The 26,735-nt window shown below is 38.0% G+C and overlaps 1 protein-coding gene and 1 long non-coding RNA gene across 4 annotated transcripts in view; both read right to left on the bottom strand.

Annotated features, from left to right (window-relative positions):
• Window positions 1-26,735, bottom strand: part of srgap2 (SLIT-ROBO Rho GTPase activating protein 2) — a 95,731-nt gene that overhangs the window by 22,276 nt on the left and 46,720 nt on the right. For all 3 annotated transcript variants that reach the window (XM_082156114.1, XM_082156116.1, XM_082156115.1), the window contains 6 exons: window positions 25,844-26,036; window positions 13,064-13,226; window positions 7,872-7,934; window positions 4,723-4,938; window positions 3,119-3,247; window positions 801-1,022 (listed from right to left, as the gene is read on the bottom strand). In XM_082156114.1, the coding sequence (XP_082012240.1) occupies window positions 801-1,022; window positions 3,119-3,247; window positions 4,723-4,938; window positions 7,872-7,934; window positions 13,064-13,226; window positions 25,844-26,036 (986 nt within the window). The remainder of the gene's footprint in view (window positions 1-800; window positions 1,023-3,118; window positions 3,248-4,722; window positions 4,939-7,871; window positions 7,935-13,063; window positions 13,227-25,843; window positions 26,037-26,735) is intronic.
• LOC309488117 lies at window positions 20,810-24,146 on the bottom strand. The gene is made up of 2 exons (XR_014202022.1): window positions 23,243-24,146; window positions 20,810-23,147 (listed from the first exon to the last, which is right to left on the bottom strand). It is a non-coding gene; the product is annotated as an uncharacterized lncRNA (long non-coding RNA).

The raw sequence follows: 26,735 nt of genomic DNA, 5'->3' as shown, positions 1-26,735 counted from the left end.
ACTTCGGTCCACCCTCTCCCTAAGGGTTGAACACAAGACAGGGTGCATGTGCACTGGGGAAAACCAGCTGCTCTGTTCATCACACACATACAAACATCCAGGACCCTGATGCAAGGTCAGCTAAAAACAATACAACAGCATCTTAAAGCTCAACACAGCAGTTGTTGAATCAACTGTTGATTGATTTAATAAGGAAAAATCTAGTCCAATTAAAAACGTTAACTTTTAGGAGAGCTGTACAGTAGTGTACAACATGTAGTGTGTAATGTTTTTCAATGTTAAGATTCCTACTCTTATCCCAGTTTAATATTCACACTGTGTTCACCCAACCCTGACAAGTCTAATGACAATATATAATAATACAGGGCTAAAGCAACAGAGGTCTCTCAGCAGGCATGTCTGTCACTGTGCAACACTTGATTGAGAAATGCTTCATTTCTCTAGAGGTGTCTGGGTTTGTTTGGACATGCAAGACAGTCTTGCAAGTGTCTCATGTAACAGAAGGACACATACTCTCAGAGAGACAACGCTGATCGTTGTAGCATGTATTAACAAGTGATATTTAGCAGAGCTGATTTCTTTATATCATCAAGATTTTTGATACAGTATATTGGAGCAAAAGCATTTGGCAACAGTAAAGCTGCACTCACTTGCATGTCTGTGTGTCATTGTTTACACACAGTGCAACTCTGCTGTTGGTATATTGCTTGGGGCATGAAAATAATTACCACCTCTGCATATTCCATTACTTAATTTCACCAGTGTCATGTCTTAAGCAATAATAAATCACACCAACTGACCATATCACCCATGTGTGACTGGAAATCGAAGCGCATTGGAGGGCAAAAGACGTTGTTGTAGGTCTCCATGAGTCTTTGTTTGTCTGCGTTGGCCTCTAGGTTCTCTACAGCATTTTCGATGGTCTCCAGACCACTGTGCTTGGAAGTCTCAACGTTAAACTCAGCCGAGAGGTAGGTACGCAGTGCACGACTCAGGCTGGCATGGTAGCCTAGGTCACAGCACTGAGAGAGGGGAAAGAAAAAAAAAGGGCATTTGGTTGGTATTTCAAGCTGCAAATGGAAATTTTATGTTGAGAAAGGCAGTTAAATCAAGAGTAAAGCACAACATTTATGCATTTGGCAAAGACTTTCATCCAAAGCAACATAAAAGTACATTCAAGTGCTTTTTTATTAGTACTAAAAAAAAAATATATATATATATATATATATATATATATATATATATATATATATATATATATATATATATATATATATATATATATATATATATATATATATATATAAAAGATTATTATTACAATTATTATTAATAATAATAATGATAATAGTCTGACCTGAACACCCTCTGAGTAAAAAAAAACACTTTTGGTTATCAACCAGTACATGGTTACAACTTCCACGCTCTGATTGCTTCAAGTGAAAGACCGCTCAGACTAAATCCATCATCCTCACACAGAAAAGAGGATGTCGTGTTGTGTGGGCCCCTGTGTGCCGCAATTGAGGGTAACATGAGGAGGAGATTTCACCACTTTCAGGGTGCCTTGTTAGGAGTCTGATGCTGATATGGTGGGACAAGTGGGCCCTCTTGCGGTGCTCACACAAGGGGCTGCTATAGGTCTACTTTCAGGGTCACACTCGAAGAAAGAAGCCCAATGTGGCAGCACACTGTCAGAGGGAATTACTACATTGTGGGACACTCTATCCATGGACTTATTCAGGGCATTACATTTAAACGTCCTTTCAGCCAGGGTTGCACAGGTCATAAAAAAGTACCAGGGTAAAAAAAAAGTGTGCTGGTTGGCTCTAACATGACCGGAAGCATAAGTCTTGATGCTCTACTGCATTTGACATTATCGCATTAACATGTTTCATTCTGTAATTTTTCTATACATCAAATTCAGATGGGTTGCTAATCAAAAGTTATTTGCAATTTCTGAATTGTGCAATTTTATTACTTAAAAAGATGGTTCAGCGTAAAATCAACCTAGGGTCCTTTGCACCATAACCTCGAGCCAAACACCCCCCCAGAAGCTTTTTTTCCCTTGGTTGAACATTATTAAAGTTAGAGCTTATGAGCTTAGGGCTCATGCTACTGCAAACCCGGACGTCGACGTCACTTCAGGGGTTTGGGAAAAGCACGTAAAAGTCCTGGCAGAAAGCGATGCATAAGGATGTAGTGTAACAACAAATTATAATTTTTTCTGAAGTGTTAACACCTTAGTGTTTATTGTTGCAAACTGGTACTACCAACAAAATATTAGTGCATTCCTGAAACTGGGCGTTGTTACACTACATCCTTATGCATCGCTTTCTGCCAGGACTTTTACATGCTTTTCCCAAATCACTGAAGTGACGTCGACGTCCGGGTTAGCGGTAGCATGAGCCATCAGGCAAGTGTTATTTAAATAAACTCCTGATGTACTTATAAACTTTCCAATGCCTCGTTTTATGAGTACAGAACCTATTTGTACTACTGTATAAGTTAGGTACCATTCTGGGCATTATTTGTGGGGTAATTTACGAGATACAACCTTCGTTCCATTAGCGCCTGCACTAAGCCATTCGGCTGATATCTCTAAATAAGCTCTAACTTTAATAATGTTCGACCAAGGGAATAAGGCAACCTCTATGAGTTTCTCATTTCTTTGGGACAAGTGAGTAAATGACGACAGAATTTACATTTTTGGGTGAACTATCCCTTTAAGTTGAAGTACTAAAATGATTAAAACTGAAATAAAAAAAATTTATCTAGATTCTAGAATAATACAAAACTACTAAAAAGACAAAAGCACATAACAAAATTAATATAATTTAAAAAGAAAAGTGAAAATGGTAAAAAGCTAATTCAAAATATTAATAAAAACTAGAATAGCACATAAATAATGCTAAAATAACATCAAGAGCTTAAATGCATAATGATGTCAAAAATCAACAGGCTTAAGGAGGAATACTTGTGATTTAGCTCAAAAAGGGATTTTTGTATGCAGTACTTTTCTTTATAACAATACACAATAATAACTTACAAGATTTACAAACTGGCTAAAGTGAAGGCTATATTGATTGACGCTATGGTGATGAGATAAGGGTGGACTTACATCTATGAGGTCAGACAGATCATGGATGTAATATTTGAAGACGCAGTTGTTGGTGGCCTCCAGAGCAAGAAGGTACTCATTCCTGGCCTTGATGGCTTTCAGCTTGTTCTCAGTGTATTTTGCTTGCCGCTGAGAATAAAAGGTAAAAACAGGAGGATGAGAAAACAAAAAAAAGGGACAGATTAATTGTGATTACAGGCTGTCAAGCTCCAAAACAAGTACCAAAATCATACATAAATTGTTTTGGCCGCCAAAGCTTAAGTAATTTTTCACTGATAGTTGTATGTCAATACTTATAAACGTCATTGGTTCCCTACTGTTGCGAAACCAAACATCACAAAGTCAAGCCCGTGTCATTTGAATATGGGGAAAACATCTATTTACATTTTTTTGTGTAAAAAATAAAATCATAACGCGGATTGGAACAGCAAGATTGTAGGTAAATAATGACAGCCCTCTTATTTTTAAGTGAACAAAACCCTTAAAGCTAAAATCAAACATAAGATTATGATGGATGGCACCTTGTTTAGCTTCTACTAGCTCTCCCTGAATATGGAAATGTTAGAGCTGCCACCACAAACTACACTACATTTCCATCTGTAAATGCTGCTGGGATGACCACAGGCTCTCTCTAGTGGGACGCACATAGAGGAGCTGCTGTTGGTCTTGTGGAAACAGAGGTGGCCCAGGAACAACCCAGCGATGATCCCATCATTCATTCTGTAAGCTGGTGGTACTGGACAGAGATGGTAACCAGAGGACTCCAGATGAACAAAGACATGGATTGAACACAATATCTGTCCCAGACATGCTAATGCTTGACCCCTGACCGCATGTCATCTCATTACATCATCAAATGACATTCTACAACACAGTGTATACAGTCATGGTGGAGCCATTTATTTTGATGAATTAAGCTGCCGTTTAGTGCTAAGGATTACCATATCGAATTGGAAATTTCTGGAATTTGCAGCCTGGAGTCTCAGAAATACGAGAGTACAAGATCACTACATCATCCTTCAAACCAATTAAGCCTGGTCTTACCCTAAAAATGTTTATTTTGTGATAATGATTGTGCGTTATACTGTGTGTTGCACTGCTACTTACAAAATAAATATGTAAATGGGCATGAAAACATCATTTCTGGTCACTGATTTAATTAATTTAATTAAAATTATTTAATTGTATTATATTTCATTGACCTGAAAAGACCACTGTTGATCACATATTTTATTTGACTGCAAAATGCTGTGATTGACCATTCAAAATAGCATAGTATTATTTAGCCATGACAAGCATGGATTGCATATCTGATGCGTGTTATACATTGGATAAACCACTGTCAACAGGTCATTAAAGCTGTCCAGGATCAGGTTTAGGACCCTCAACACCATCTGGCAGTGGTTTCAGCTCCTTTCAGCCCCTCTCTCTCAACTCCCACTCCATCACCTTTCCCATTTCTCTGAAATCCCCCTCCATCTGTTCATTCTTCTTCTGCCCACGTTCACCTTTCCTCCACATTCTCTGCTTAAACTGTCCAAGACACTCTGATATCGCCTTTCATTAACCCCTTCTCATTTGAATTCTCTGATCTCGCTGCTCACCTTCTCCTTCATCTTCTCAATCTTCTTGACGGAGCTGCGGCGCACATGTTTCTCCTCGATCTTGATGCTGGTGAGGGAGTCGGGTGAGCGCGGGGTCTGCCTGTCCTCGTGTCGGACGTTGCGACTCATCTGCTTCTCCTCTTGCTTCTCCGCATCCTTCAGCTTGCTCTCGGCGTTGATGCTGTCCATGTTGTACATGTGATAGGTCTTCATCACCTGTGCAGCGAGGAAGAGGAAATGTACGTTAAATGTGCATAAAGTTGTAGCATAGACGTAGGGCAAATGCATCATGCTCAGTGATGTATCCCAGCCTACATTTCATGGTGGGGCCAATTTGGAGTTTGAGGTATGGGCTTATTCACATGTCGGTATGGGCCCATTGACAAATCCATTCCAAGTTAATTTTGTTCCTACATTGAACACACCATGAAATGTAGGCTGGGATGTAGGTTTAAAAGTGATCAGTTAGATTTTGCAGATAAATATGATGGTAAAGTAAGTATAAATATTTGTCAGACTGCTTTTGCATCGGTGTCGTGGTGGTTTGTTTAAATAAGGATCCTTACAGGTGGTTATGCTCATGAAGGCAGCTTAAAAAGATAGATTACAGACAAGAATCAGATTGAAATAGGAAGACATCTGAACTGGTGACCTCTCGGCTTTAACAGCACATAGTTATTCCCAACACAACCGACTCAAATAAATTGCTACGAGGAAAACACAGAGCATAGATTTATTAAAGTAGGTGGACTGCAAACCATGCAGCACTTTGAAGGGGTCATATACAAATATACAAATAAATGACTATTTATTCATATTTTCTTAAATAAAATAAAAAACATAACAAATTGCAGATAAAATTATATGACCCCTATAATGAACAGTTAACATGTAAGTCCAAAGTGAGACTGAAAGATTCTTGGCTCTGTCATCTGTTGCAGGGATTGAAAGATGCCACCAAGCTTGATAGCTAGTATTCAGCAGATGCTAAATTTAGGAATGGGATTGAAGGGAGGATCTCATTCCAAACTTCTCCTTTGAGAGGAATGTCAAAGAGTGACGCCATTCTTGTGCTTGCAATCGAACACTCTGCCAAGACCGGAGAGATGATACCAAGCCATCACTCCCCGTCTAAAAGAGAGAAAGTTAATGGACTCCATTTCCCTACATTTTCACTGGCTTTCATGAGGGTGTCAGTCTTCATGATGGGCATAATAAATTTAGTAAGCTCTTTGCAGTGTCATCATTAATAGGAAACACTTACAAGAGGAATTTGGCAAACACAGATGTGGGCGGGTCTCAATGGCTTGCTCTTGTAAAGTGCAAAAAAAGCGTCAGGCTCTTTTCCCATTCTTGAAGGAATAGTTCACCCAAAAATGTTCCACAGAGGAAAGAAAGTAATACGAGTTTGGAAAGACACGAGGGTGAGTAAATTATGACATAATTGAATTTTTGGGTGAACTACTGAACTAGCCACTGTTGAAAAAAGTGAAGAAACCCATTTCATCATGTTTTTCACTATTTTCAGCCCTATAAGGTTCCTCTTAGGTCCAAAAGGCTGAGATAATCATCATCAGCTTTTCCATTCATTCCTCCATTTCTTCATATAAAGCACAGATGTCACTGAAAATGGTGCCAGGTTTATTTTCATCATCCTTAACTCTTTAATTAAAGGATCTGCTGACTTTTTATGGAGTATTGAAATGGGTTACAGTCATTTCCCAGGAGACCATGTGTGGATTTGTATGGGGGGGAATCCAGTCGCCATTCAAAGAAAGCCAATATCACGGGTTCTCCTCCTACCACATTTGAGCTCAGAACACCCCACCCTAAAAACCCCAAACTACTCCTTCCTCCCCCACAAAAATAAGGAATACAGAAATATGTCCAAAGGGCATTTCTAATTTAATTTCTTCTCTCAGTAAAAATAAAACCCTGAAATCATTAGGATTATTTAGCTGTGCCGCTAATTAAAGACATGTATGTGTGGAACCCCCATGCAACACTGCACTTTGCATCAGAAAGCAGCCCTGATGCACTCGCCTATAACAACATTACTTCGAAATCAACTGAATCTTCCCTGAATTTTCCATGCACATCTGCTAATTTCAGCTCTGCCAGTGAACATGGGTCTCTGTGGTGGTACGGATACTGTAAACGCCAAGTCTATAAAACAGTAATTTACTGCCACAGAGGGTTAAAACAAAGGTTAACTGCCATGAAAGTTTTTTTTTTGTTTTTTTTTTGTGCTAGAATGTAAACACTGAAAAAGTTCATTAAAAACTATTTATTATAATATGATATAAATAATTAAGTGGTAACGAATTAAGACTAAATATACAAGTTTACTATTTGGACGGTTGAGGAGTATAAAACATACAGCATAGCTGGTATATCATAAAATCATCAAGGATTACAGTCAGTTAAGGGTGAGACTGGATTCCAGACTTCTGACCCACAACTGTTGCTGTTCATTACCGTCTTGAGAGCATCATCACCATTTGGAGAGCTCTCATACTCGCTGTGCTCCTCTTTGGCACTGCAAAAGCAATAGATCTGCTTTAGAGTCTCAGGTAGGCTGCAAGCAGTCAACCCACGTGCCAGCAGATTATTCATTGCTGGCTGACACACTATAATTACTATCATTCACTACTTGTTCATGTCCTTCTGTCTTACTAATGAATTACAGTGACTATCTGGAAAAACATTATTTTGTTCACATGCACACAAACATCCATTTCAAGGCCTTAAAACATTAAGAGGCGATTAAATTGTTCCTTCTAGGCCCCTTCAAAAACTACAAATTGGACACAACAACCACACACAGGGGGTACACAGTGACTAAAAGCTATCAAAGCTAACTATAGCCAACCCCTTGCCTCAAAAACACTGATTGGAATACAACCACAAGAGACCAAAATAAGCACTCGACTGAAGCAGAGACTTAATGCCTCATAACTGCAGCAGGCTGATAGAAAAAAACAGAGATATTGAGAGAGAGAGAGACAAGGAGGATATAATGTACCGACACCCCGTTTGAAGTTTAAGGTAGAAAGTGATGCAAACAGAAAATGGAACATGGTAATGCTACAGAAAGATGATCGCCTCAGACTGAAATTACGCTCAACTAAGCTCTGTTTGTATCTTACCGTGTACAACTCGTTGAGGACCTTCATCAAATCCTCCTGCAGCTGGAGGCCCACCTCTTTACTCTGTAAGAGAAGAAAAAAAACATTAGTAAAAGACAAATAGAGGGAGATAATGGTGCAGATCATGATTAACAGTAGTGCTCTGTTCTCTATTACAACTGGCTATCCTTCTTGGGCCTTGAGCCTCGAGGCTGTCACTGTTAGACGGACCGATGAGACGCGTATCTGCCCTCTCAGTAATGGAGGTCAGCACCAGCTTACCCCAAACACATCTAGTTCAATACAGTCCTGCCCAACCCATCAGATAATACAGGACCACTGCACACAGGGCCAGATTAATCTTATGGGCAAATGGGAACATCCAAAGCCTCTTTTTCTAGTTGAATTGAATATCACGTTTGAATTGGAATTACATCATATTATGGATTTAAAATGGGTTGCAAACACCAATGTACACTGTCTTTAAAAGTTGTAATCATTTACTCACCCTCAAGTAGTTCCAAACCAGTATGATTTTCTTTGACAAAAAAAAAGAAACGATTTTCATTTTTGTCCATACAATGAAAGTCAGTGGGGTCCAATGTCGTGTCGAATCCCATTGACTTTTATTTTATGGATGAAACCATTCTTCAAAATATAGAAGAATTAAAGTCACATAGGTTTCGTAACAACATGAGTATGAGTAAATTATTTTTTTTATTTTTGGGTGAACTATCCCTTTAAGTTAGAAGTGTCACTACTTACAGTTACAGTAGTTCCTCCCACTTGTGCACTTGCATCTAAATGTTATACTGCTGTTAAGTGCCATTTAATTTCAGTTAAATGTCAATCAATTTACATGAATCGTGAATTAGGTGAGACTTCCTCTCAGAGACTGTAGAATAAAGAGGCCTGGTAAACTCTGTGTGAGATGAAAATGGTGGTTTGCCGTTCTGGTGGTTGCTGTGTCTTGTAAGAGGAAGTAAGGAAACGAAGGCACAGCATGACATGAAAATGAAGTGCTTGCAAGTTCAAGTCCAAACTTCAATCGCTGTGGGCTGATAACTCGAAAGCCGGCCAAGAAGATGTCTAGCATTTGAGGGCTTTTACTCAGTTACTCCTTCCCTTTTCCCTACATTGACAATTTTGTGGGATTTTCCTGTTTTTGAAGATCTGAACGAGGGTTTATGGGTGTCTTTGGACAGATGTCAATCAGCCCTTGAGGATGAGAAGTGGTGGAAATGATGGAAGAGAAAGGAAATACGTGACTGAAAGGAGATTAAGTGTGTGCATGGTCATACAAGACAGAAGGGGGAAGTAAAGGGTGAAAGTGATTTGAGAAAGTATTCACAAAGTCAATCTGTCATTTTTCACAAACAGTGAATGTGCAGTCACACAGCTCCTTCCTGTTGATGGACAGACTGGAGATCATTTTAACCCTTTGAAAACTGAGATGGATGAGTAGGCTGTGGGGAGGCGTCCCGCCTTGGGTAGTCATTTATAATGAAGGTCTGATGTGTTGTATTTGGAGGCAGTGGACTGAGTCATGCAAATGCACAGGAACACCCAGATTCAGAGCAGTGAATGAAGTGACTGTCTGGAGATGCTCACCGCACCTCTCGAAGCATCTTTGAAGTCTATCAAACATAAAATAATGAATAATGATCATAATAAAAATAAAATATACAAATATATATAATAATAATTTATACATAATAATTTAATATAATAATTATTAAATATAAATCAATTAGTCATATATACATAATATACTGTATAATATAATATAATTTATGTAATATAATATTAACTTTATCTTATTACTGTGTTTTTATTATTACTATAACTATTTTATTCTTTTATTTTATTTGTGGTAAAAGATGCCATAAAAAAAAAAAAAAGCACTTTATTGTATTAAGGTATAAAAAGAGCAAATTATAAATCTAGATTATTTTTAAATAAATGAATAAAGCACATTTTGTTGTTATTTCATTGCCTTAGAACAAAAAAGTTAATCTATTCGTCGATGGGGATCGAGGACAGAGGGAGAACAAACTTTTTGCTAATCTTTTCTTAATATATTCACAAGTACACATAATTAGCAACCATAATCTCAATGGGCAAACACACACAGACATACAAGCGGGTATCCGATTTATTCATAAACCCCAAAACAACACAAGTCCACTCAAGCCGTTAATGGCTGGTGTAATAATTAGGTGTAATAACATAATTGGAAACAAACTCCAGTAAACAGACCTAAAAACAACCCCAAACAAACATTAAAATTCTTTATTTATGAGAATGTTGTCCAATTACATTTTCCTATCATGTGTAAGTGTTTAAACTGAAGGTGTGGGAGATAGTTCAGAAGCACATGGTCTCCCCAGTTGACGTCTATAAGCTCATTTGTTCTTACAGACCTGCTGGGGGAAACACATGCATTGGGGTTGCTGGCTCCTGTCTGCCCTGTTTGTTGTCAGATGACTAGTCAAACATCCCGTGACACATGCCTATTCAGATCAGTTTAATAAGGAGCATTTGATGGATTTATTCAGTCTGCTCTTTCTATTAGGATTGTTGGGTCTAGGGCTAGGCTATACTCCTCTCCATTTTTCCTTACTCTCTCTTGCTCCGTTGCTCACAGACACACATAACACTTCCCCTCTAAGCAGCATAACACCGCTGTGGTGAAATGGATCTTCAGGAGTGCGGTCGGACCAGGCAGAGCTGCCTTCCTCCATCTGCTCGGAGACACACTCCAAAGACAACACACAAAAAGAACCCAAAAAATGGGAGTAAACTATTGATTTTCCATGAAGAGCTCTATAAATCTATTGGGCAACAGGGGAGAGACTCTGGGACGGGAGGACATGGATTTATGAGCCTTAATGACAGGATGCACTTGTTAAATGAAAAAGATCACACATCTGTCCGTAAGCCTGGCAGGAGATTGGTTTTGGTCCTGCACAAATCTGTCACAGAAACATCAATTCGGGGTGTTTGTGAGGGGATTGGTTTACTGGCACTCGACATCAGTCACAAGTCAAAGGATTGTTCCTATCAACAGCGCCTAGTCTACAGAAACGCCAATATTCCACAGTTCAGTGACTTTTCCTAATAAAGAAAAAAATCTCAACTTTCATTAGGACAACTTTCAAGATAATATATTCACAAAGTAAATGAGAACATATGAAATTAGGGGAAAAAATAATTGTCAGTAGATATCTGTTTTTAATAAATACATATATGCATTTATTATATGCATGTGTATTTTTGTCATAGTTTCTTTAGCAGTGCAATTCGTAATGGCAACTAAATGAGTTTCCAAAGAACTTTACCAAACACTTCTATGCACCAGTAATAAAATTCAGGCTGATACAGATAAGCCATTCATTATTTTCATGTTATGGTCGATAACAAATGGATGGTCAATATTAGAATTCATTATTTTCATATTATGGTCAATAACAAATGGATGGTCAATATTAGAATTCATTATTTTCATGTTATGGTCGATAACCAATGGATGGTCAATATTAGAATTCTACACACTTTTGTCTAAAAAATTTATTACAATTAAAACATTAAAAATGAAAGTCAAGTATTTTAAATGTTACAAGTGAATATGGATGGATGGATGGATGGATTTTTAATGTCTAATATTACCATTATGGTACCAATATATTGTGGATCTCCATTATTTGCCACCAGATTACTAATGGTAGAAAATGGTACAAATCTAGTTAATTAAATTAACTTTACCAATGACATATCACATTATATTATCCGAGCTAAAAGTAGTCAAATCAAATTGCGCTACGTTTCTGATCAGGCATTGAGGAAGAGGACAGGATTCATCCAAAACTTCACTGCCATACTTCTCTTTTTACACTTCTCAGAGTGTTTTCCTTTATTGTGTGTCTGCTCTTGTGGTTCAATAAAGTCGTAAACCTCCTCCGGACACGGCTCCCTTGACAGCATTTGCATTTAGAGTGCAGAATTTCTCCAGCATGTCACAGAGCTTTTAAGACAGGTGGGAAGTGTGCAGCACTAGGACGTAGGGTAAGTCCAATCGCACTTCAGCGATTCCCAGGAAGCCTCCAGAAAGAGGCCGGCTGGGAGCGTTCAATTAAAGACCTGTTATTCCTGCAGCATGGAGGGCCGGGTGAGCTAAACTACAGGAGAGAGAGCGATGAGATGAATGTTGATAGGGAGGCTCATCTCTCTCTCATGGGAACTGAGGAACAGACAGAGGCAGCGGGGGAGAAAGAAGTGCTGATTGGGGTCTGAGAGACTCTTGCCGCTAGTTATGTTGGGGGGAAAATTATTTAAAAAAAATGAATCAGGTCTTTTCTCCCTCTTGATTTGAAATTTTTAGAAAGGCTTAGAGCACAAATTTGTATTGAACCTTAAATCACACATAGTTGAGACCAAGAGGTCTTATCAAATGGACATCATTCAAATTTAGCTTCTCAACCCCTTCTGATAAAGTACCAAAATTCCCTGCTCAACTGATGGGCTGATAGGACATCTCTAAACTAGGCTTGTTTTAAGGAGATTACCTGTGGAGGTTCCCTCATCTTCTCACTAAACAAGGCTAGATTTGACCATAAACAACTCTGTGAAACGGATTCACCTGGACAACCAATGGAGACAGGAAAAGTGTGGATCAGAAAGCATCGCTTTCACAGCTCTGGGTATAGATAGTGAACATTCTTGCCTGTCTAACCAGTCTAGACAAGCCAAGAAGAATGAGACACCAAAGGCTGAAATGCTCTCTCACATCTATCAACTTCCCCTGACTGACAGGATACAGAATTTTAGCTTGAGATTTTAGACTATAATCATCTCAATATCAGTTTTAAGGAGCAGAAGATCACATAAGAGAAAATTGTTATGAACCATATGGTTCTAAAGACCTAATATAAATATCAATAAATATAAAATACATTCATACAACTGTTTGATGAATAAAAATGTTGCATGTAATACAGCATCTGTTATCTCTTCTCGAAGCTAGCATTAAATGCTCATGCTAATGATGAGCTCCTTAACTCCTTAATCCCACTTAGTGCACTCTTTTTAAAGGAGAAAAAAAAGTCAGTGAAGAGAAAGAGATTATTGATTGAACTGAAAGAGAAATAAAAAATGAAGCATCAAGCTCAGTGACCAACGACAGGAATCGACTGGTCTGTTAAGACAAATGTCACCTTTTTGAAGAGGCGTCCTGAGTCCTCGCTGATCTGGGCGAAGCGTGGGATGATGTTGTTGAGGTATAGATCACTGAGAGTGGCGTGGTCTCGACTCTCTCTCTTCACCTGAGTCAAGAGAAGGTTCCAGCAGTTGACTGGAGACAAGACATTCTGCTCTTTCCTGCAAAGAAAAAAAAAACATATTTATTATCATTCATCATAGAGGAGAGAGAGCAGCAGGATCAGCTGAGACAAGCTGTTATTAAATAAATAAAAATACATTTGATAAGGTGATTTATTATATTATGTAGTAGTTGCAAATATTTTCTCCGACAACAATTCAATTATGACACAATCAAACGGCATCAAAGAAACCATAATTTAAACATAACCAAATGATTCAGGCAAATAAGATTCAAAATGTTTAATATAAGAACTAAATACTTCATTTAAAAAAAAAAAATTGTGTCTTTCACACATTTTAATATTAAAATGATGTCTTCTGTTAACATTGAGTATTGATGATAATGAAAAGCTGAATCTGTTTTAAATCAAAAACTGAAATGGTCCGATACATCGTAAAAAAAACAACAACAAAAAAATATGAAAAATAATCAAACTTAGAACCAAAAGTTTTGCTCCAATAGTTTAAATGAGAGACATTATTAAAATATCTATTGAAACAGCAGGAAACTGGAAACTTTTTACTGGAAACTGAATTGCCAAAAAATAAAAAATCATATATATATATTGCTCATTTGCATAAAGTTGCACTTGGGTCATTCAAACTGCCAAATGATTTAGAAAATGAATAACTACAGGTCACTTTGTCGCTGGTCACAGCCCTTGAGACTTACACATCATCATTACAGATAAATCTGGTCAAACAATCCTGTGAACGTTCTCTAATCAGGAATGTGCCCTTGATGCTAAAGGTTACTCTAACACATGCAGTCCTGCTATGGTTAAGAAGGGTACATATGCTTATAGATCTGTCCTGATAAACCTGTTTGCCATCTGTGTGGAGGTAACTCGTGGACTAATACACCAAAGGATGTCATGTCAAAGAGGAATTCTGCTAAGCCCTGCGTTACTCCAGGCATATGCTGGAGGGATGGACCCAGCGCTCTGTTCATGCCAGAGGAGACAGCTGATGCTGATTGTCCCGTAGAAGCCCATGAGGTGGGGCCCGTTCCCTGCTGCCAAAATGCCTCTGAATGGGTGGGGCAAAACCTGCAGTTTCTTCAGACCAGACAGTACGAAGAGAGAGATGAAATGAGAAAGACTGCATCTAAAGAGCTCGCAGAAAGCATCCGGATGGCTGTTAATGTTTTACAGATTGTCTGTTTACAAAGGAACAGCTAACACATGACCTTGGTCCTGCTGTTAACTCGAGCGCTGAGCATCTGTGACAACTAAAACGATCTAACCCCCATTCATCACATCTACCCAAACAACCTGCAACTTTGTCCATCAGCATTATGCAACCGTGTAGATTTAAGGGCTAAACAACTTGTGACCTGCAAGGGCAAAAGTGTTGAGGCATTTTAGAAACACTGCATTTATAAAAACACTTCCTCGGGGGGGATAAAACAGATACTGTATAATGACACTATACCTTAATTTAAAAGTTTGAGCTCAGATTTCTTTTCTTTTTTTAAAGAAATTAAGACTTTTATTCAGCAAGGACACATTTTTAATGTTATAAAAGATTCCTATTTTAAATAAATGCTATTCTTTTGGAATTTCTATTCATCAAAGAAACTTGTCAAACAATAATGTTATCACAACTATTTTCATAATTGTTAATATTACGAAATGTTCCTTGTGCACCAAATCAGAATCTTAAAATGATTTCTGAAGGATCATGTGACACTGAAGACTGGAGTAATGGCTGTTGAAAATCCAGCTTTGCTATTACAGTTTCTATATATTAAATTACAATTTAAAATAGAAAAAAATGAATTATAAATATATAAAAGTTGTTTTCAATTCTAATAATATTCCACAATATTAGTGTTTTTCTGTATTTTTGGATAATACAATACAGTCTTAGGATATGCATTCTAATAATAAACACAGTCTTGGTGAGCATTAGACTTAAAAACATTACAAAATCTACCCGATTCATACATACATATTCTGGGCTGAAACCAGGAACTACTGATGTCCTGAATTAGTCTGAGTCTGGGTAATAAACCTCAAGTGATGTACATGTACAGATGTATTAACACTTGTCTGAAACAGTCCTCCTTGTTGAAGAACACGTTGGACTAATCATATCACTCGACGGGGACCCTGTCTCTATGTACAGGACATTCCCTCTGGTTTGCCTGCAGGCAGACACTCCTCCCACTTAGTTCAAAGAAAAGGGAAATCAGCCAGCATTCAGAACTCAGCAGGGGGTTCTGCAGGGGTAAATCACAGCCTGTTCTCCTGCTCAACATCCATCAGTGTTGTGGAAAGGACTGGACACATCTCATCTCATTTCATCCATGCCTATGCAAATTGTTTGATGATGGGATCAGAAAAAATGGTTGTCATCAGACAGCCAATGTATTTCTACAGGAGAGCTTTACATTTCAGCTTAACATTAGCTCTGTTCAAAGTTCGTTTGTATATATATATATATATATATATATATATATATATATATATATATATATATATATATGTCTAACATTTTGTTATTCATCAGAAAAAAACATAATATATATTGAATTTTATATATAAAATATAATATTTTCAATTAAACCTTGTAATAGTGTCTGTTTTTACTCATTTGCAAGTATCAGCTTAATTATGATCATTCATAACTCTTATTAAACATTTTCTACTTTTAAAGTGGGGCGTCACAAAAACAAATGCTAACTGTTGCATAGGCCTAAGTCATTAGCTTAGCAACATGCTAACTTTACTGAAATACCACTGTGATCATTAATGGAGATTCTGCCCAAAATTCAGTCACTTAAAAGTTTTTATTTTGTTGAGATGGTGCCGTAGAAGAAGATAGCAGTACACGGGTAACAATTCAACTAAACAATTCTAGCTCAAAACATTTACAGTAGGTGTGCACAGTGCACACCACTCTCACCAATTACTTTTCTTTTCACAAACTTTCCCAGACACCCTTTTCCCCCATCCAAACAACAGCGGTTAAGAACTGTAGCAGAAATAATTGCATTTGGATGTTTGGAGGCTACGGCTGAGGTAAAGAGTGGAATGAGATCTTGATGTTGCTCTGCCAACAATCGCACAACATGTAGGTATAAAGCAACACTTGGGAAACGGACGAATGAAACTGGTTCGAGCATGCAGCAAAATGTGAAGCAAAAATTAAGGTCTTGCACAATAAGGGTTCAAAGAAGGTAAGTCCCTGATGGTAAACCACTGAGATGTGTGCCAAAATGTGGTGTGAACACCTCCGGTAATTGACACACGATGAACATGAGAACACAAGAATGTACAAGCAAAACAAATCCTTAAATCTCTGCAGTTCTGAAATGTGTAAAAATGAAGAATACAGAATTGAAACCAACAATCTGATGATTGTTCAATGACTGAAACCATTGACAGCCCTGAGAAACATCCTAAAACCTCCTAAACACACTAATTTACTTTTTCATATGCAAAGAAGCAAAACACATGCTTAACCACATAAGATGGAGTCCTAGGAGAAACACAATTCCTCTTGAGAAATGTACAAAAGGGATGTTGATGAGATTAGCATGGCCCCTTGGCTGATGGAAAGGGTTCTTAAATGGGCATTCAGACGAGGGAGCTCCGGGTCATTTCTGGAAGGCCATGAAAAAGCTGAGGTCACATGAGCGGAGGAATTGCCCAATTAACAGCAAGGTCATCGCAGACAGAGCCGGTCTTTCACCAAAGGAACACTTCGCAAAGCCATGAAGGACTAATTCCTAGGTGACATACACGAGGGACGTGAAATGGCAGCATGTAAAGAATTTTAAGTGATGAAGATTATGAAGGAATTCTTGACATTTGGAGTGATGGGAAATGACTGATGATATCAGTACACCAAACAGTCCTGAATGTACGCATGGACTATTAAAATACAATAATTGAAGGAAAAACATCTAAATAAATACAATAATACAAGGGGTGACCCCGAATAGTCGAAGATTCGATGCATCGATATGCGGAGCCTGATTCGACCACCGATCTCACAGTCGAATCTTCGCGGGTGTTATGAAACGAGGATCATACCATTTTGGCAATATGGGGGTTCCTAATGTCTAATTTCACACAGAACTACTGGTTTTGTATGGTTATATTATGTGTATATTAAGTTATATATAGCCTTTAATTATGATAATGCTGTAAAAAAAAAAACGTGAAAAGAGAGAAGCGTTCAATAAATTCAATTCAATAAACGTTTTTAACGTGTGTGTGTGTGTGTGTGTGTGAATAAATCCAACCACCCCTGTGACAGATTTAAGTTTCACTTTCCCTGATCCGTGACAGACGAGGAACATTTTGGCGGCAGGGATTACTTAATGTCTGGAATAAGAAAATCTAAAGTGTGGATGCACTTTGAAATGGTAAAAGATGATCCAAAAAAAGTAAAATGCAAGTTGTGCCAACAGCTCATGTCCTACCACTCATCAACAACAAACATGGCTTTCCACTTAAAGGTGCATTGCGCAAGTCTCTGAGTTTTTGCAGAACTATGCCCCCTCTGGCGGCAAGCGAAACTGCAACCAGAGGTTGTCTTTTGCACTAGACAAAAGTTTTCTTTTTTTTAATCTTACGTGGAGTTTGCGTTGGTGTTTGAAATGAACTACAAGCCGGTCTCTTAGAATCCATCTTCTACGGAGAATGGCGGCGAATACACAAACCTGCCAGACATAGCCAGGTGAGCGTGCCGTGAACGCGCATGACGTCACGCCCAGTCTCAAATTCCGACCCGAATCCCTCTTATTTATTTTACTGTACAGGATTATAGAGACAATCGCAGTGATCAGAGAAGGGCTCATTCAGCCCATCAGGCAATTGTTTAAGCATGTATGGGTTAGAAAACGGGTATTTTTAACATGAAAAGTTGCGCAATGCACCTTTAAAACGGGTAAGTTTCTTACCAATAAAGACGGTTCACTCTTTCATATATAATGGCACTTTTAATTTACGAATAGCAATATCATATGTTGGGACTTAAAATATGTTCGTCTTTTTTCTAGATCCACCCACAGTATCAGACTGACGACGGCAGTTCATCTAGTAGTTTTACCGGAGCTTCGCCAAAACTAACTCAAAGAAAGCTAGATTTGAGACCGCCACTGTCCGAGAAAAGGAAAAGAGAATTATATATTTGTGTGATGTTCTGTATTTCGATCGCAGCTTTAAAATGTTATGAGAAAACGTTTTACGAATGTTTATCCACCACATTACCTTTTATTTAAACCTAAATAAGAAAGCCATTGTCAGTTCGTCTGTTAGTTGGCAGGCAGTTTTGGTCGCTTTATTAAAAGTTGTTGCTGTGTGCAGTGTGTAAAATAAAATAAAAATAGTTTTACCTTCCTGCTGACTACCTAGTGCCGTGCCCCTCCCAACCCATTCACACACACATAGATGATTCGACTATCAGTCGACTATAGAAAGATTAGACAATTCTGATTCGAATGTGTAAATCCTTAGTCGGGGACCCCCCTAAATAATACTACTAATAATTTTATATACACCGTTTTATATACTGTTCAAAAGTTTGAGGTCAGTAAGATTTTTTTAAAGAAATCAATACTTTTATGTAGCAATGATGCACTAAATTGATCAAAAGTGATAGTAAAGACACTTAGGTTATAAAATAATTTATAAAAATAAAGTTATTTTAAATTGAAATATTTCAGAATGTTAGTGTTTTACTGTATTTTTTTATCTACTGTAAACTGTGAAGAGTGTCTGATTCATTCACTCAGTCTCGTTTGGAAGGTACATGAGAAGGTGTTGAAGGGAATTCTTCACTCAGGTGAGAAGTGTTTTACAAGGCCTTGGCTTCTGTCAAGACATGACATTGGGAAGACATCAGTCAAGCTAGTCAGAATGGAGAGGAAATGAAACTTGCCCTGCATGCTTTCTCTTACCGTCACATTTATAAAGTTCAGGCAAACACACCAGACCAGACAGACTCACTTCCTCTAGTCAAACTAATCACGAGCTTCTCAAAAACGGGCCGGGAGGTATCGTGACAATGGCTACTGCAGAACAGGCAACATTATGACACTTGTATATGGAAGTCTAATGTGGGCAAAATTCATTGGCAACCGCAATAACGAGTGTACAACTGATTCTCATTCCAAGCCCAATGAGTGGACTATATTAGTGGAGTAATGTGAGTGAATAAGGATTTAGGGGTGATTTCGGATAAATTCCTAGAAACATCCAGGCAAGTGTTTTGGATGTGTTCAGGAAGGTGGCCTTCCAGGTGCAGGACTGGACACTCCTAAGGGACTCTGGAAAAGCACAATAACACCGGTGGTTTCCATGACAATAGGAAGTGAGTTAACACCGTATGACGATGTTTTAAAAACTTTGAAATGATGAAATCACAGTTATGTTGTCTTCTCGACCTCTTGAGGGGGAAGAGAAAAGTTAAGAACTGTTGGTAGTGTAATCTTGGATCAGCATATTAGACCATTAAGCATATGACACATCACCGCTCATCTGTGGCACCAGTCTAACCACCACCCTTCTTATTTGTCATGAGTCCAGACGTTGTGGTCAGTTTCAGTTGCTTCTTTGTATTAACTCAGACCCACTTGTAGAAAATCAGGCATGCTAGAAATTAGGTCAGTACCATGGCGTGTTATCATTCCAGACTGCGTGTTTCTTAACCATGCTTTCCTTTCATTGCCGAGCGACTCGTCACCGGGCCTCCCGCTGGCTTGCTGAACAAATGACGCACACTGTCATATCACACACAGAGGAGCCTTTTGACCCTTAACTGGTAAAACAGAAGGCACTGAGCTGAACTCTCCCTTTAAGAACACAAGCAGTATATCAGGGATCTCCAAACGATCCCCATAGATGCCCCTTAGTTTGTAGGTCAGGGCCTCACTGACAGCTACGTTCTTCTGGAGGAGTGGGCCGGAAAATACCTCACATTCCATCGTGGCATCATCGTCCCAGATGTTGCTTTCGCCTGTTAAACATGCAGATGTTGGAGCTGGGGACCCATGGAGGGCAGGGAATGGTATTTAGACTGGATGAGATCCCGAGCCGATTCGAAAATCTATCCCAGCGGGGGTCAGTGGTATCAGGGCGACCATGAAGGGGTTATTGTAGACTTTGTGTAGCGAGGGAAATTCAATGAGAGAGATGGTGTAATGCAGGCCCCAATGTGAAAGAAAAATGAGGAAGATACGAGGAAATCAGGAAACAAGCAAAAGAAATGATGCTAAAAATGAGTTCTCAGAAATGCAAGCAAAAGAGAGAGAAAAATGCATGATGCTTAAGAAAACAAAACTTAAAACATAAAACTGTATTATAAAAAAAAAGTATTTTCATCATTATTATTATTAGTTTATGTCCGTCCGTCTATCCATAAAAAATAATCATTAAATCATTTGTATTAATAATATATTATTGATTCTGAATGATTTTTGCATAAATATAATTTTATTATAAATGTAGATAATATATAAAAAATATTAATATTTAACAATATATTATTATTGTTGTTGTTGAATAAAATATTATTTTTAATTTAAATTATTAAAAATTATTATTGTTACTTATAGTTAGAATTAGTAAGAATTTTCCATAAAACTATTTGTTTATTTTTGATTTGTTTTGTAGATAATGGTTTAAATAAAAATAATAAAAATGATTAATTACTTACAATTTATTATTAATAAATTATAGTCGTTTCTGAATATTTTTTTCCATTAAAATATCTATATTATAACATATTATTGTTAACCGAAATATTGTGATATACATTCACCCCTCACACTACAGTATGTCTCTATTTGAAACTGAACCTCCCTCAGGATCTGAGGTACACCGGGGTCTCATCAGGACCATGGCCTGATAGGGCACAGAGCTGTCACACGAAACCGCTCTCAAAAAACATGTGTGCTAACTATTGATCATTTCTAGTAGCTGTCAGAGAGCCGTACGTTGACTTTCCCAGACTTGAAGCCTCTAGCACTCCAAACCATTATATTGGGAGCTGAGGAGTCAAGTGAAAATAGTCAAAGAGCAAATTAACGTGAAAGACAGAGAATGAAAAAGGGAAGGAGCAAAGACAAGCACATGATAAGGTGGGAAAATGAAAGAAACAATGAAAGAAAGAAAAAAAGTTCAAGCACTGGATATTCCCCTTGTCAAAACATTGCCAAGGGCAAAACCGCCAGAAAGAAACCTGTCGTGGTACGCATAGCCCCCGGAAAACAACTCAAATCCAGTCCAACCTATTTACACAGCAAGCACAAAAGGATGACAATATGTCACCAAAAAACATGGACTATTGGGAGTTACAAAAGCATCTTGATAGATGTTAATGTAAGCAAATATATTGCTTTATAATGGTCAGGAAGTTTGTTGTAGACAAGGGAAAGACGCTATTGTTAGCGTCATAAAGGTTCTGACCACAGAGATCCGTTTAGACAGTATATAACACTGATTAATAGGCTCTTCCGCAGCATATCCTGTGATAACGACTGCTGTGAGACTGCATCATTCTCATAGCTTGCTAGTTGGTATCGGGAAACCTCCATTCATTTAATGCCAAGTCTTCAGCATAATTGCCACTTGCCTTTCTACGCAACCGAGCTATAAAAACCCTGGTAAACCTGCTCAAAGTCAAGCTCTAAGTATGAAAATAATATCAAGGCCACTTAAAATACCGTTTTGTTTCACACAAAACAACAGTATTAGATTATAAGCTAATATTGTCAATCAGACACTATAATATAAACATTTATATCTCAAGTTAAACATGAATGCTCCAATTTACTTGCTTTTCTTAACGTTACACCAGCTGTTTCTTCGTAATACGGCATAATAACTCTAACCACTACAGTATCAGGATCAAATATTGGTCACTGGAACAGAACCAAGGACTTCCAAGAAAATACTTGACTTTATTCCACAATCAAAATCCCCACTGCTATCTAATCAGAGATGTGAGACAAGCCTCTTATATAACAGCAGGGTCTTGTGAAAACCTCAAAAGACTTACTGTATTTACATGGTCTGAAGCTGGTACATCATCATCCTGACAAACAAGGAGACTCTGTTTAAGCCTACACACTAAAATATGAGCGGTTACGGAAGATTTTAATGAATTTATCTTGAAAAAGCACAAAATGAAGTGTTGACTGAATATCACATGACCCTGGCGAGAGTTTACTCTAGAGGTGGGGTACTCAAACTCAATTTTGAATGAACTCGGACTTGTCATGACTCACGCACTCGGGTGAATTTGTCTTGAACTTCGGACTTGACACAGACATTTTAGACTCTGAAAATGTTCCGAGTCCAGGCACTGGAGGACACAATATTATTCAAAAACGAAACGAACCTCCTTGTGTTGTTTCAGCGTTGAGCATTGTAGCCAATCACAGACATGTATATTAAGCGCATGAACGCAGTGGCAAATCAGAGGTGTTTTAGAGTCACCATGTGGAGAATTCGCTTAAAATGTATGTTCAAAATCAGCGCAAGCTTTATCCTTTCGCAAATCCCCTCATAAACAACAAAGTCTAGACGCGATATAAATAAGAGATTCACTGTGCAGTGCGGACAACTTCAGTATTTATGACGAGAGTTTTAGTGAGAGTGCAGAACGCGGTAAGTAAGTGATGGCTTAAAGGGAGCGCTATTGATCTAAATAGTAGTTTTGTTTTTCATGCTTCTAGAGGACCAGTGGTTACGTTCACATTGTAAATGATAAAGAGTGAAAACTGAATTTAAATGTGGGAGTTAATCCGCAAAATTTTAGTCCTGTGAGTTGTGAAATTGCGATGACTGACATAGTAACCATAGCAACATGAGAACGTGATAAGCATAGCAACATTTTGGCTTCTAATAATGTTATGATTTTTGTTACAGATTTACACTTTAGTCATAAGTTTACATACACCTTGCAGAATCTCCAATTTTTTTATTTTTTTTATTAATAAGAAGGATCATAAAAACATTGTTTCTATTTAGTACTGCCCTGAAAAAGCTTTTCACATAACAGATATTTAATAGCCTAGTCCACAAGACAAAATACAAACACAAGACACATTACATAGGCTTGATTTTTAATATTGTGTGTCATTAACTGAAGTATCCAACTGTTTTTTGTTTTGTAATGGTTGTTCATGAGTCCCTTGTTTGTCCCAAACCCAATGGTCTGCCTCCAGCTCCTGCACATTCTTTGCTCTTCCAGCATCTTCTGCATATTTGACTCCTTACTAGCAGTGATTGTATGATTTTGAGATCCATCTTTTCACACTGGGACACAACTATTACAAACCCTGCAAACATTTAGTGATGCTCAAGAAGGAAGCATCAGTTAAGAGCCAGGGGGTGCAAACTTTTGTACTGGATCATTTGTGTAAATTGTTCTTATTTTGTTTCAAAATTAATTCATTAAGTCCTGCCCTTCAGAGGCTAAATAAGATATCAGCATGTAAAACAAAATAAGAAAAATTTAAACATCACCATCATCTTGCTCAAAAGTTTACCCCTGGGTCTTAATGCATCGTGTTGCATTCTTGAGCATTACCTTGCAGATTCTGAAAGATGTACAGTAGGTAAACGTATGACTGCAACTATGCATTGCAATCCTTTTGTAAAGGTAAAAATATTAATTTAAGAGCTCAGTGGTGGGACCTTTTGCCGGAATTTGATTGACAGGCGATCTGACCAATCTCATAATGCAGATATCCACCATTTTTGTTTAACAAACAAACCAAACCAGTTAGTAGATTGAAGTCAATGGACTTGGAACTTGAAAAATGGTGTGTATTGATTTCTTTTTGCAGTTCTGATGTTCATTCATGTTTAATTTGTGCTATAACTAGAAGAGATTATCAGTTCACGTGCGGCTTGAACTGAGGCCTACACATTAAAGCACCACCACAAAACAGTTATTGTTTGCATTTCATAAATATTAAAAAATTTGAAAGCTGAGACTTTGTACCAAAAGTAGCCTGCTCTGTCTTATCTGCTGGCGCATTGTCCGTGTCCTCCTTGCTCCGCAATATATTTTTCACTGTGTGAGAGCGGAATGGCTTGTCGGACGTAGCAACAGTAACTAAGGTTAATAACAGGTCTTTGTGAAAGGTCAATTTCAAATCACTTCAATCTTTGTGGACTCGGCCAGACTCGACTCGAACTCGGATGTTAATGACTCGGACTCAAGTCCGACTCGGCCGTCTTTGGACTTGGACTCGATTGTTAAGGACTTGCAGGGCTCGAATTTCGGCGCGGGATTGCGGGTATTGCGCATAATTTTAATCATTCCCGCAGGTCTCCCATTTATAATGCGGGAAATTCCCGCAAACATTGATTCACTTTAGCATGTAGGTTGTATTAGTAAATTAATCCACACAGATTATAAAATCAAATCAGTCATTTTAAAACTGTCTGCGAGACGCAATTTCTCAAACAGCGTGAGTGATTCAGCGGTGCTGCGTCTTCTATCTCTCGTCTCTCAAAATGGGTTGCACAAGGTAATCGTTAAGCGCGCTGCAGGCGGCGATAACACTCTCGCGTTTCGGGAGTCGGGATAGACGGAATTGTCACTTGCATAATCGGGCCAGCATTGCATCATGAGTAACTAGTCTTACCAGTTTAAACATTCACGCGATTTTAAACTATTCTGAGAGATGTTTTTTTTTCTCTGCACACATACGTAAAGCCGCCTCACAAACAGCTCGCGGGTAACAAAAGTTATTTTTCGTGGATTATATCGCTTTAACAGTCAAAAACATGCGAAAGTTATGTCAATTTCGGTCTTGGTGAGTATCCTCTAAACACAGTCGGTTAGGTCTTAAATAAGCATTAATCGCACGTGACCGTATAATGAAAACAGGATCCGTGCACTAGCTCTTACAGTGACAGCAGCCATATGTGTCTGTCATTAATTTGGTTGTCAAAACAACAAAACATGGCTTTCATTTGAAGGAATCAGGATTAATAGCCTATGTATTTAATTTAGTCAGGACTAAAATACTACCCAGTGTTATTTTACATTTGATTACTTTAATCAGTCTCTGTAGTATTTCTGAATACTAGTGTTAGACCTAAGCAAAAACTTTTCTCTTTATTTTTCTTTATTGGTATCTTTATTCTATTGTATTTATTTGTGCTACTTTTTTCAATTTAATTCAAAGACTGAAATCAAGCTTCCTTGAGTTGTGTAAATTCTTAAGAAAAAAATTACCCCATTGTAAAAATGCAATGAGTGAGCATACATTGAGGCGAGATACATGTAATAAAAAATAAAAAAGTCTAAACTCCCCCCTCAAATAAAAAATTTCCCCCCATAAGAATCACCTAAGGGGGGATTTCCCCCCCATTTTCCAAAATGAAATTCAGGCCCTGGACTTGGACTCGACTCGGACTCGACAAAGGTGGACTCGGACCCAACACTAGTTTACTCAACAGTCTCGACTTTCATTGCAAAACAGCTCTTATGTAATCAGAAGTGTGTGTGACAGAAAGGAAAACAAGCCTGCATAAACATATTGAGTTCAAACTGCACACAGGTAATGGCATGGATCACCAGATGATGATTTATCAGCAAAAACAACTTGAAGCAAACAAAGCCAAATGTTCTCTTACTTAAATTGAGGGTCCTTTGTGTACCGCGTCTTGGCCAGGAACCTCTCGGCTAGTTTCTCTAGGTTGCGGGAGTAGTCCATCTCGATCTCTGCCTTCTTGCGGAAGAAGTCCTGCAGGTCCTGCAGGAGTTGCACACGGATCTCACATTGCTGGTCCAAACACTTAAGCTGCTCCACCAACTGGGCTCGGATCTCTGCCAATCAGAGAAGAAAAAGAAGATGCAGAGTTATTGCAGTACTTCACACTCGGGTTGTGCATAAAGGTGCTTAGTATTATTTGTTAATTCTGTAAAAATGATGAAAATTGCATTCTCTAAATTGTTTTCCATGTTCACCAAGGCTGGATTTATTTAAACAGTAATATTGTGAAATATTTTTACAATTTACAATAACTGTTATCTATTCTCATATATTGAGATGGCAAAGCTGGATTTTCCGCAGTCATTACTTCAGTCTTCAGTGTCACATTATTCTTCAGGAATCATTCTAATATGCAGATTTTTGGTGCTCGAGTCAAGAAAACTGTTGTACAGCTTAATATTTTTGTTACATCTTTTCAGGATACTCATTTACTGTCACTTTTGATCAATTACCGAATAAAAGTATATACATACATTTCTTTTAAAAATATTACTGACCCCAGGCTTTTGAATGGTATTGTATTCAAGCTCAAATATTTGCAAACAGTGTCAAAAATGAACTTTCAGCATGGACCCTACCCTACGCGATCATCAGATGCGTCTTTTTCCTAAGAGGAAATTTGGCAATTATAAATTAATTTAGGATGCCTCAAGTTGTTTCGTTTTTCTTTAAAACTCCATGTGGAAACACATGTGGAATATTCCTCGCATTAAGCCACCAAAATGATACTCACACAATGCATGAACAAAATC

Source organism: Leuciscus leuciscus (genome assembly GCF_965113295.1).
Source record: "Leuciscus leuciscus genome assembly, chromosome: 23".
In the NCBI taxonomy this organism is placed as follows: Eukaryota; Metazoa; Chordata; class Actinopteri; order Cypriniformes; family Leuciscidae; genus Leuciscus; species Leuciscus leuciscus.
Note: the sequence above shows the minus strand (reverse complement) of the source record. Positions and strands in the feature narration are given on the sequence as shown.